Source organism: Loxodonta africana, chromosome 3 (genome assembly GCF_030014295.1).
Source record: "Loxodonta africana isolate mLoxAfr1 chromosome 3, mLoxAfr1.hap2, whole genome shotgun sequence".
Classification (NCBI taxonomy): domain Eukaryota; kingdom Metazoa; phylum Chordata; class Mammalia; order Proboscidea; family Elephantidae; genus Loxodonta; species Loxodonta africana.
Window position 1 is genome coordinate 204,228,659 of NC_087344.1, and position 12,945 is coordinate 204,241,603.

The 12,945-nt window shown below is 37.9% G+C and overlaps 1 protein-coding gene across 2 annotated transcripts in view; it reads left to right on the forward strand.

The window, feature by feature from the left end:
- MAEL (maelstrom spermatogenic transposon silencer) overlaps window positions 1-12,945 on the forward strand; it is a 60,789-nt gene that overhangs the window by 17,079 nt on the left and 30,765 nt on the right. For both annotated transcript variants that reach the window (XM_003415217.4, XM_010594932.3), the window contains 3 exons: window positions 4,308-4,432; window positions 5,323-5,377; window positions 5,503-5,644. In XM_003415217.4, the coding sequence (XP_003415265.1) occupies window positions 4,308-4,432; window positions 5,323-5,377; window positions 5,503-5,644 (322 nt within the window). The remainder of the gene's footprint in view (window positions 1-4,307; window positions 4,433-5,322; window positions 5,378-5,502; window positions 5,645-12,945) is intronic.

Below are 12,945 nucleotides of genomic sequence, written 5' to 3' on the forward strand. Positions count from 1 at the left end.
TTTGACTTGTATGTAGCGGCGCCCAATTGTGTATTTGCACATCTCTTGAATGTTGTGATGTTATCTCTTGGTTTAATTTTCTTTAAAAAATATTACCATGAGCTGTATCATGGCCCCCAAATGCAGCAAAACCAGTGCTAGCGATAGCAACAAGGGGAGAAGGAGAAGTATCGATTTGAAATTGAAACAGGAGGTTATTAAACAGCACGAAGGTTTAGGCATGTTCCCACAATGTCCAAATCACATAAAGTCTTGTTCCACAGAACATATCATGAACCTTAACTGATGTGTGACTGTGGTTTGATAACATTCATCTAATTAGACAAGTTCCTCAATTTTGTTCTTTTGGATTGTCATGGCTGTTCTTGACCCTTGGGTTTTCCGTGTTTCACAAAAGCCTTATTGGGATTTATATTGAAATCACTTTTGAATCTATAGAGATTTTGAAGAAAACTGACATATTCATGATATTGAGTCTTTGTGTTAAAATCGAGTTATTCTCTTATTTTTAGGTCTTTCAGTAAAGTTTTATAATATTCTCCATAGTGATCTGAGTATATTTAATTAAATTTATAGCTTAGCTTACGCTTTTTGTTACTGCTGTGATAGCTCTTTTGAAATTATATTTCCTAATAGTTTGCTTTTGTATTTTAGGGTTTTATCCCACTAATTACTAAACTCTAATTTCTGTGTTTTGAGTAAACTTTTTTATCGTCATATCTGTGAGATGACTTCTTTTTAATCTGTGTGTGTATATGTATATATATTTTCAGTTTAAATTTGTTTTATGTTAGTATACTGTCTAGGGCGGCTAGTTTCTAATGTTTCACCAGTGAGTATACTGTTCCTTGTAGGGTTTTTTTTGTTGGTGTGTGCTCTTTATCAGGATGAGGAAGTTCCGTTCTATCCCCAGTTTGTCTAGAAACATGCCAATTTTAGTGAATGCTCTCTCTGCATTTCAGATGATCGTGTAGTTTTTTGTTCATATGGTGATTTAGTAATGATAAACCAACCTTGCATTCCAGGAGCAAAGCTAACGTGGTCACAGTGTATCTCTTAAATTGCTAAATTTGGTTTGCTGATATTTTAGGATGTGTGCATTGATGTTAAAGACTGAGATTAACCTTGTTTCTCTCATTTTGTTATCAAGATTATTTTGCCATCATAAAATGGGTTGGGGAATGTTCCCGCTTTGTAATATTTGGGAGATATCTTTAGTATTAGAATGACCTATTTCTTGAATGTTCTGTAGAATTCACCTGTAAGCCTTTCTGCATCACCAAGATACTAGATCTGGGGGAAAACTTTTGAAGCTTGAAGAATTGGTACATAGGGTCCTGATTTACAAAATGCCCAGTAAACCACCAGAATCTTCCCTCTGAAGAGGTTTTATAGTCTAAAGGTAAAAGATTTCCATGTAAATAGTTTTTCTTTATAAAAGAAACTAATAATGACTTAGTAGAATAGTTCTGTCCCTACCCATTGGAGTTGTGGAGAACGGTCATTGACACTGGTGGTTATTCTAATTTGGAATAAGTTTTAGAAACGAACTTGCAAAGTAGCCAAGAAATGCTTGAAAAAGAACCATGGGAATTGGAGAGATGGCTTGACTATCAAACCCACACGTGTAAAGCTGTAGTAGTTAAAAACAGTGTAGTGTGAGAATAAGAATTAACAGGCAAATGGGGATGGCAGTACAATCTAAAAATAAGCCCATTCAAATATGGGAACTTACTATAAAGGCAGCATTTCAAATCAGTGGAAGAGAATGGGCAACTAGTACAATCATATTGGCCCATTTGCATACCATTTAAAATTAAAAGCTAGACCTTTCTTACCGTACATAAAATAGATTTCAGATGGATTAAAGAACTATATGTGAAAAAATATTAAAAACAGTTAAATGCACTTAAGAAAACACAGGAGAATCTTTATAATCCTGGGAATAGAGAAAGCCATAAAAGAAAAGACGGACAAGAGAAAATATAGAAGCATGTCATGTTCACTTAAATTTTTGAGCATCTACCGTATTTGTGCCCATTCCAAAGAAAGGTGATCCAACAGAATGTGAGGACTATTGAACAATATCATCAATATCAGATGTGTATAAAATTTTGCTGAAGATAATTGAAAAATGGTTGCAGCAGTACATTGACAGGGAACTGCCAGAAATTCAAGCTGGATTGAGAAGAGGACAGAGAACAAGGGATATCACTGCTGATGTCAGATGAGTCTTGGCTGAAAGCAGAGAATACCAGAAAGATGTTTGTTTAATTGACTAATTTTTATTGACTATGCAAAGACATTCAATTGAGTGGATCATAACAAGTTATGGATAACATTGCAAAGATTGGGCATTCCAAAACACTTAATTGTGTTCATGAGGAACCTGTACATAGACCAAGAGGCAGTCATTAAGACAGAATAAGGGGATCCTGTGTGGTTTAAAATCAGGAGAGGTATGCATCAGGATTGTATCCCTTCACTGTTTACTTAATCTGTATGCTGAGCAAATAATCCAAGAAGTTTATTATATGAAGAAGAATGCAGCCTCAGGATTGGAGGAAGACTAACAGTCTGTGATATTTAGATGACACAAGCTTGCCTGTGGAAAGTGAAGAGGACTTGAAGCACTTATTGATGAAGATCAAAGATTACAGCCTTCAGCATGGATTACACCTCAACATAAAACAAATCCTTACAACTGGATCAATAAGCAACATCATGATAAACACAAAAGATTGAAGTTGTCAAGGATTTCATTTTATTTGAATTCACAGTCAATGTCCGTGGAAGCAGCAGTCAAGAAATCAAATGACCCATTGCACAGGGCAAATCTGTAAAAGATCTCTTTGAAGTGTTAAAAAGCAAAGATGTCACTTTGAGGGCTAAGGTGTGCCTGACTCAAGCCATGGTATTTTCAGTCACCTCATATGCATGTGAAAGCTGGACAGTGAGTAAGGAAGACTGAAAAATAGGTGCCTTTGAGTTTTGGTGTTGGTGAAGAATATTGGATGTACCATGGACTGCCAGAAGAATGAATAAATCTGTCTTGGAAGAAGTACTACAACCAGAATGCTCCTTAGAAGTGAGGATGACGAGACTTCATCTCATGTACTTTGGACGTTTTATCAGGAAGGACCAGTCCCTGGAGAAGGATATCATGTAGAGAACGAAAGAGAGGAAGACTGTCAAGGAGAGGTGGGTTGACATAGTGACTGCAGCAGTGATCTCAAACATAGGAACGATTGTGAGGATGGCACAGGACCAGGCAGTGCTTTGTTCTGTAGTTCATAGGTTCACTGTGAGTTGGAATCCACTCGATGGCACCGAACAACAATGACCATGTGATAGGTAGGTGTTCTAGATGCTGAGAATAAATCAGTGAGCAAAACATAGTCCTTGCATTCGTGGAATCTATGTTCTCATGGAGGCAGAAGACAAAAGTCAATTATGTAATACTTTAATGTGATAAGTCGTATAAGAAAAAAATTATCAGAATAAAGAGAATTGAGTAGGAGGAGATCGGCAGCATCTAAACTTCCATTTGAGATCATTTTCCTTATGGCTGAAGAATACCTTTCAGTATTTCCCTTAGTGAAGGGTCAGAGAGGACTTACATTCTTTATATTCTTCCAGGGAACCTGGGGTGCTAGCAAGTCAGGCCCCCAAAACTGTCAGAAAGCAGACTTCTCAGCCATTCAGCTTGCTCTTCTGGAACTGGCAAATGACACCAGGAGAGAAACTGCCCCCAAAGCTAGACTCACTTCTCTGCATTTCTGTGTTCTCATCTTGATCCTTCACTGCTATGTGTGCCCTTGATAATACTCAAGCTTTTATTTTTCATGGGAAGTTTGGTCTGAATGACCTGGTCTATGCTGTACTCCAAGTAGAAGTCTTTAACATACAGCCTTTTAAAAAGCAGTTGTTACTATTTAATTTTCCAGCCTTGTTAGTAAAACACATTCGTGAAAGGCAGCGTAGTGATAGTGAAAACACTGCAGGCTTGATCGCTTAACAAACCTGAATTTGAGTCCTGATTCCACTACTCACTAGCTGTTAACTTAAGACCAAGCTGTATGATTCTCAGTTATCTTTTCTTGACATGTGTTTACCACCTGCCTCACAGGATGGCTGTAATATTATGAAGTAAAATATGTAAAGTACCTAACCATCACCAGGCTTGGTACAAGTGCTTAAATATGAGTTACCCATTGCCCTCTTCATGGACCCCAACTTCTCTAATACCTACCCCGTGATATTGTCCTGGTCGAATTTTGAACTCCCTCCTTTTTATTTTCTCCCAGGTGATTCTAGTCACAAGATTCCCATTTCAAACTTTGAATCTGGGCATGACCAAGCAACTGTGTTACAAAACCTTTACAGATTCATTCATCCAAACCCAGGGAGCTGGCCACCTGTCTACTGCAAGGTAATTTCAGCTTAAGAATTTCTTGTAAAGTATCCAGAAAGCATTTTTGCTTGTGTATTAGCCGTGTGTGTGAAAACATGTTTATCCTGAATTATTTTGAATAAAATTAGATATGATACCTAACTATAGGAATTTTGGAGGCTAGAAAAGCTGAACTTACTTCTACTTTCATTAAGAAAAAAAAAAAAAAACAACCGCCATCACATCAGTTCCGACTCATAGGGACCCTACAGGACACAGTAGAACTGCCAGTAGAGTTTCCAAGGAGCGCCTGGCGGATTCGAACTGCCGACCTCTTGGGTAGCAGCCGTAGCACTTAATCACTACACCACCAGGGTTTCCTTCTACGTTCATAGATCTCATGTTTTTGAGTTCCTTCTGAAATATCTTCAATATCTTTTTACCTTGAAGAATGGATGTTGTAGTCTGTATGCCCATCCTCCTAAGCAAGATTATCTTTTATTCAAAACTATATTTGTAACAAGCCCTTGCCCTCCTTTTTGTAATCTTTAGAGAGTCTGTATTTGTTCCTTGTTTTGTCTAAGTTCTTCTAGGCTAGGAGTCGAAGAACTGGGTTCTAACCTTACTACTCATTAGTGTAATCGTGAACAGATTCCCTAATCTTTTTCTGAACGTTGGTTTCTTCATTAGCCTATTCTAAGTCTCACTTGCTTTTCATAAAGTGTGTTACCATTGCCGTACAAATGTAACTGGTTCTTAATAGCAGTAGTCTTATATCATTTATTTTGCTTTTTTTATAATTCTTGATTTAGTCGTCGAAAACTCTTAAGCCTTTCCCACCCCTCAATTGGAAAAGGCAATGAAAATTAAAAGTAACTCAAGCTAAAGAGAAGGGTAGGAAACAAGAGTATTTCTTTTTCCTTCTCCAGTCTGATGATAGACCCAGAGTCAACTGGTGTTTGAAGCATATGGCGAAGGCATCAGGTAAGTAAAACTCTTCCTTACTGCAAAAGTACATTATAATACCTGTGTTTGTTTCCATTTCGATGTACATATTCCCAGTACCTGAATTCACTAATCGTATGTGTTTCTCTGTTTACCAATGGAAGAAATCAGGCACGATCTTGAACTTCTTACTGTAGAGGACCTTGTAGTGGGGATCTACCAGGAAAAATTCCTCAAGGAGCCCTCGAAGACCTGGGTTCGCAGCCTCCTAGATGTGGCCATGTGGGATTATTCTAGCAACACAAGGTATTTATAGTGACTTTATACTTTTCTGAACTGAGAAAATACGGTAGTATTACTTGTATATGCACGTGGGGTCACCATGAATCAGAATTGACTCACTGGCAGCTAACAACAACTTGTATACGCTTTCCTTTTTTTTTTTTTTTTTTTTGCAGTATTTTCCTGTAAAGCCTTGGAAGCATTACATTTCCTTGAATATAAGATTCCACTGATTTTAAGGTACACGATTTTGTGTACCGCTAAAAAAATTAAAACAAACCGTCAAATAAACTGAAACGGTGTCTTACCAGAATTTTTATACTGATGAAAGAATACATTTAGATTGATTTAGACATTTTTACTATATAGAATTCTTGTGCTTACATAAAAAGGAATGTGTCAGTGAAATAAATTGGCAAAAGTAATTTTAATGTTGAAATTATTTCAGACTTAGTAAAAGTTGCAATAACACTAAAAGAAAGTCCTATGTATCATATTCTCACATTCCCCAGTTGTTAACATTTTGATAACATTTCCTTTTTAATTTTCTCTTTCAATTTATGCAAACTGTTTCTTTTTCTGAACCATTTGATGGTAAGTTGTAGTAAATTGCAGTCCATGATGTCTCTGCCCCTTCAGTGTGTGCTTCCTAAGATCAAGAATGTTCTACGTTACTGCAGTACAGTTAACAGGATGAAGATACTTCTATTGGTGTAATACTGTTATCTAATCCAAAGACCACGTTCGTATTTTCCAGTTGTACCAGTAATGTCTTTCATAGCAAAAAAAAAAAAAAAAAAAAAAATTTAGGGTCCAATCCAGGATCACATTTGGACTTAATCTAGAACAGTTCCTCAGTTCAACTTTGACTTTCACGAGCTTGATGTTTTTGAAGGTACAGGCCAGTTATTTTCTAGAATGTTTCTCAATTTGGATTTGTATTTCCTCGTAGTTAGATTGAGATTATGTGTTTTTGGTAGGAACACCAAAGAAGCGATGTTTTGCCTTTATAAGTGAGTCATATCTGAAGACGTAGTGGTGTCAGTTTGTCCCACTGTGGATGTTAGGTAACTTTGATAACTTGCTTTAAATAGTGTCTAGCAGAGTTCTCCATTGGAAAGTTACACAGTGGCTGCAACAAGGGGCTCAGACATAGCCACAGTTGTGAGGACGGTGCAGGAGTGAGCAGTGTTTCGTTCTTTATACGTAGGGACGCTATGAGTGGAAGCTGACTCAGTGGCACCTAACAACAATAACAACATGGTTACTATCACACCACCATGGCGAAGTTGAGTAATTCTGACAGAGACTGTAAAGCCTAAAATAGTTACTATCTGGACATTTACAGAGAAAGTTTGCTGACCCCCTAATCTAGTAAATTGATAGAGAAGGGCTCATGAGTACAGTATTCCGTGCATTCTTGCATGTTTAAAACTTCCTATTGTCTTTTTTTTTTATTGTCTTGATACTTGGCTGGAGATAAAATCTTTGGTTTACAGTTTACTTAAAATCTTTGGTTTGTAATTTACTTCCTTGCGTTTCTAGAAAATGCAGCTTTTTGAGCATTGCTTTTGAGAAGTTTGGTCAGTTAATTCTCTTGGCCTTTTAAGTTATTTGATCTTTTTCCCTGGCAACCTTAAGAATACTTTTTTTTCAGCTTTAGATTCTTACAGTTTTAGTATGATATTTTTCTGAGTTTATTTTTGCAGGTCAGTTTCCCCAGATACTTGATAAACCCTTTTAATATGTAAAAGCAGTTCCTGTTTCTGGAGATTTTTTTAAGGTTCTAGTTTGATTTTAATTCTGTTCCATTGTTTTTTTTTTTTCCTTAAGGGAGTCAAATACATGTATGTTTGATCCTCTTTGCCTGTCTTTCATTTCAGTCACTTTCTCTGGCTTTTACTATTTCTCTTTCATCTGAATTTTATCATCATCATTTTCTGCTTTCTTCATGTTCCCTGATTAACTTTTCATTTTTATCTATTTTTCTTTATTCACCTTATAATTTAGTGTTACTTCTTTCCTGAATTTAGTCAACTCTTGTTTTATATCCATTTCTGTTCTTAGTTTTAACATTTCTTTTGCAAGGTATCTTTTAATATCCTCAAATTCTTGTCTGAGGATACTTAATTCAGTATAGAATGTTATGGTAAAATGTTAGGTTACAGTTTTCTTCTCCTTCGTGATTGTTTTTAGGAGGGGAGCGGTTATAAGCTAACATGTTTAATTTTGATATTCTGTTTTCTTCCATAGTAACTCTGTATGGATGAAGACACATTGTTCCTTTGCATTTCTTAAGACAGTTGTTGATTTGAGGAGGTTTACATAGGGTGGCTATGAGTCAGAATCGACTTGCGGCACACAACAACAATGAGATTCTTAATTCCAGTGCTCCCTGTTCTGTCTGTGTAGTGAAGTATTGTTTCTTTAATGGATGGTTTGGTGGTTGGAGGGTTGTTAGTCTTTCCATTTGTTTTGTTTAATTTTGTCTTGCGGGATCCTAAATTCTCTCTCTTGCTTTTTTCTTTTCCGTGCATTTTCCAGAAACATCATATTCAAGACTGTCTCCTTGAGTCCCACAGGCACTTTGAAGTCCCTTTTCTGTAGTCAGTGCTCTGACCTACAGGGACCCTGTTTTGGTATTGGTGCACTTAAGTGGACTTTCTCATTGTGGGGGTGGTTTTAAATTAATACTAGGCTTTACATTTCTCAGTTCTCTTGTCCCCACATTTTTTTCCTGAATTCCTCTCTCCGTATAAAGCTGTATTTATACAGCTTGTACTGAGTTTGAAAAATCTCTCCATTCAAAATTAAGGTTTATTTTTTAGTACACGTATTTGAATTTTGTAGTGTTCTCTGTTCTTTAGTTATACTGAAGGTATAGATTTTGTGTGTTTGGTTTGGATTTTTGTTTGTTCTTAACCTATGAAGTTTGTGGTTGACGTGTTAGGATATTAGGATTTACGTAGCCACCGTTACCTCAGCTACCGTCAAAAGTATTTCTAGAACTTCATATTCAGAGTCATTTGCTGTCCATGTTTTTATACATTGGTGTGTTTTACGTCATCAAGAGTGTTGGTGATTGTCTTAGTTACCTAGTACTGCCATAAGAAAGACCACAGGTGGGTGGCTTTAAAGAACAGAAATTAATTTTCTCACAGTTCTGTAGGCTAAAAGTCCAAATTAGTCTCAGCCATGTTGCCTCGTTCTGTAGACCTCTCTCTGAGTTTCTGGTGTCTCTGGCAGTCTTCAGCTTTCCTTGGCTCGTAGACAGGTCCTCACATGACATTTGTCTTTCACCCCTGTGTGTGTCTAGTCTGCTCTTTTTATAACTCAGAAGTGATTAGATTTAAGACCTACTCTACTGAGGTATGACCTCGTTAACATAACAAACAGGGTTATATGTACTGTACAGGGGTTAAAATTTCAGCACATATGTTGGGGGGAGGGGAACAATTTAATCCATGATAGTGATACAGCATTTTTAAAAAGAGAACCCCGCTTTTGTCTCTGCAATATATTCCAAGCCACTGACACCTTTTCAAAAGCTTTGATGCTGGTTCTTAATCTTATCAGAAGATGTCAATATAAAGTTTCCAGAGACAAACCAGTACCTCCTCAAAGAATCTTTAAATGGTTCATTGGCTAAAATGCTGAGGGGTTGCAGTTGTCTGTTTACCTTCAAGAATAATAATGGAATTCTTACATGCTTAAGCAATAACACTTATTCTCAGACTGCCCAGTAGCAATTGTAAGATACCTTCAATTGTAAGATACATTTAATTTCAGTTATAATGTAAAAAAAATAAACTAAGAAAAGTATGTCTCAGAATTGAAGAAATACAGTATTGATCTGAGTAAGTACAGGCTGCAAAAGACTAGAATAGCTTTGGTGTAAGACATCTTTGCGGCTTGTAAGGTGGGGTTTGTTAAAGTTGAGACTGTTATGTAGTACTTTAAGCATTTTGGTAATAAATTGCTGTGGGCTGGGTGGGTCTGCCTTTAACTGAGCTTAATAGTGTAGTGGGATTCCAGCACACAGTATTATACGAGGGAGTTGGGACCATAGGACAATAGAAACTTAGTAGAATCTGTTAATATAAGCAGATGGGACTCATTTTAACATGACTCTTAAAGATCTAGAAAAAGTTGTTAAAGTTTTCAGTTAAGTTTTGGTAAATAACCTCTCTCGGAGAAATGAGTAGGTTTTATATTGGTAAAATAGAGTAAAGTTAGACAAAGTAAATATTAGAGTTATAAGTAGGCGGGCTGGTAATAGCCGTCATGTTGTTTTGGAGACTAACATGTTTGTAACTTTCGTAGATCTCCCATTTTCCTTGATGTCTCGTATCCTAGTTGTCCGTGGGTTAATTCACTGTGACGTGGCAGCAGGTGTTGACTGAGCCCCTCCTCTGTGCCGGGCGCTGTGTTGAGTTCTGCACTGAAAGTGCAGTGGTGAGCAGGATCAACGAGGTCCCTGCCTTCACGACGCGAACATTTAAGTGGGAACAAGAGACATACGATAAATAATACAGAAAATGGTAATGTTGGCATGTAGTAAGTGCTAAGAAGGAAATCAACAGGATGCTTTAGTACAGGAGAGGGTGGAGAAAGGTAGGCTACTTTAAATAGCCTGCCTCACTAAAGCTGAGATCTGAAGCAAGAGAAGGGTGCAGCCATGCAAAAAATGGAAGTAAGAGGAGTATCCAGGGCAGAGAGATGCAAGGGCCTTGAGGTAAAAGCTTGCTGGAAATTGTTAGATGGTCGGGGCTGACTGGAGGCTGGTGAGCAAGGGGGAGAGCGGCACAAGAGGAGGTTGAAGAAAGAAGCAGGAGCCAGAAACACAGGGCCATGTTAGCTGTGGGAAGGAATTTATCAAGCAGGGAAGTGACAGTCAATTTAGGTTTCTAAAAGGTGTCTGAGTTTTTAAATGAAAATATTGGAAGAGGGCAAGAAAGGAAGTAAGGAGCCTGTAATAGATTAATTCTGTAGTCCGGACAAGGATGGGTTTGGTCAGGGACGGTGACAGTAGAGAATGGAGAGGAATGGGTAGATTGGTAAAAATCAATAGACCCTGCTGATGGGCCAGATGTAGGAAAAAAAGAAACCAACAACAATGCCCAAGTTTCTGGTAGATGGGGAAAAGAGAGGCGCAGATTTAGAACACTGTGATGCATCAGAGCTCGAGATAACAAGCAAGCACTTGGTCGTCCTGTTCCTGAACTCAGTTGGAGAGGTTTGGTAATTCTGGCATTTATTTCACTCTGTGCCAGGCACTGTTTTGGGCTATGAAGAGAGACAAATCTCTGCCATGCTGGACCTTACAGCATGCATATGAGGTCACTTAGGCAGAGGACAGAACCCTAGCAAGCTCTGACCTTTTAAAACTTGGGCAGAGGCTAAGTTCTTGAGGTCCCAGTACCACTTAGGCCACAATTACCATGTTACACAAACCATTGCTCTTGTCGGTGTTAATGAGGACTGAAAAGATGTGGACGAAAGCTAGGATCATGGATTCAATAATTACACGGATCGTGGTGGTGGTGGTGTGGGCATGTTTGCTTTATTTCTCTGGATTATCTCATTCTTTTGAGTTGTGGGTTCTTAACGTTTCCTTGTTTAGCTTGGTGCTCCTGTCTTGGTCCTTTTCATATTGCAGGCTTTCCTTGAATATCTGATTATCCTTGGTTATCTGTTAGAAATGAGGCTACAAAGACGAGTATGTGTTCAATATTGTTTGGTAGGAATTATTAACTGATTAGGCTTTGCTGTAGGGAAATAAAGGCATTCCTGGCAACACAAACAGTTAAGCACTCAACTGCTAGCTAAAAGGTTGTCAACTCAAACGCACCCAGAGGCAACTTGGAAGACAGGCCGGGCGATCTGCATCCCAAAGCCTTGAAAGCCCTACAGAGCAATTCTAGTCTGCACACATGGTTGACTGTGAATTGGAATCAATTCGACGGCAACTAACAACATAGGGAAATCAAACAAGGTAGCAACTTGTTAAGCTACAGGCAAAATCTTAAATGCTGGAGTATGGAGGGCTTTGCTTTAAGGTACCAGCATGCACTCTTTCTACTTAGTTCTCCAATAACCGTTCACTTCTTTATACAGAATCAGGGAAGCTGACTATTTTTTATAGAAGAAATTCAGCCTCATGTTCTACCCCTATTCTCAGGGTAGGGACATGTCCACAAATTCAGAGCCTCTCCAGAGTTTGGACAGACAGATCTTCTCCTTCTTCTCCTGCAGCCTGTTCCAGGAGTACTGACAGCTGTGACTTCTTCTGTCCAGCTTCATAAGTTACCACTCCTTCATTTACTTCCTGCTTTTCCACTGATTTGTTAAGTTCTCTTCCATGGAGGATTTCTCCTGTTTTCTTGATTGTAGAAGCTGTCATTTTATTCTTGACTGTTATGTGATTGGGTCTTGGGAGCAAGAGGAGATAAATTTATGCATGTCATTTAACTGACCACCTTGAACCAAGTCTGTATTAATAATAGTATTAAGTGATGTAGTTTTATATTTTGATATCACTTTGGAATGACTTTTTCTTCAATTCAACGAGCTTTTGACATTCAACAAAATTTTGAACAGCTCATACATAATAACTAGGCTAAGTTTGAGTTGTGGAATGACATCAAGGACATGATACGTGAAGAAAGCAAGAGGTCATTAAAAAAGACAAGAAAGAAAGAAAAGGCCAAAATGGATCTCAAAGAGACTCTGAAACTTGCTGTTGAACGTAGAGTAGCTGAAGCGAAAGGAAGAAACGATCAAGTAAAACAGCTGAACAGAAGATTTCAAAGGACAGCTGAAAAAGGCAAAGTATTACAATGAAATGTGCAAAGACCTGGAAATAGAAAACCAAAAGAGAAGAACACGCTCAGCATTTCTCAAGCTGAAAGAACTGAAGGAAAAATTCAAGCCTCAAGTTGCAATATTCAGGGATTCTATAGGGAAAATACTAGATGATGCAGGGAGCATCAAAAAAAAGAATTGGTTGACATTCAGCCATTTTAAGAGGTAGCATATGATCGGGAACCAGTGGTACTGAAAGAATTGCAAGCTGCACTGAAGGCATCGGTGGAAAATAGGGCTCTAGGAATTGACAGAATATACCTGTTGAGATGTTGCAACAAATGGATACAACGCTGGAAGTGCTCACTCATCTATGCCAAGAAATTTGGAACACAGCTACCTGGCCAATGGACTGGAAGAGATCCATATTTGTACCCATTCCAAAGAAAGGTGATCCAACAGAATGTGGAAATTATCAAACAATATCATTACTATCACACACAGATAAAATTCTCCTGAAG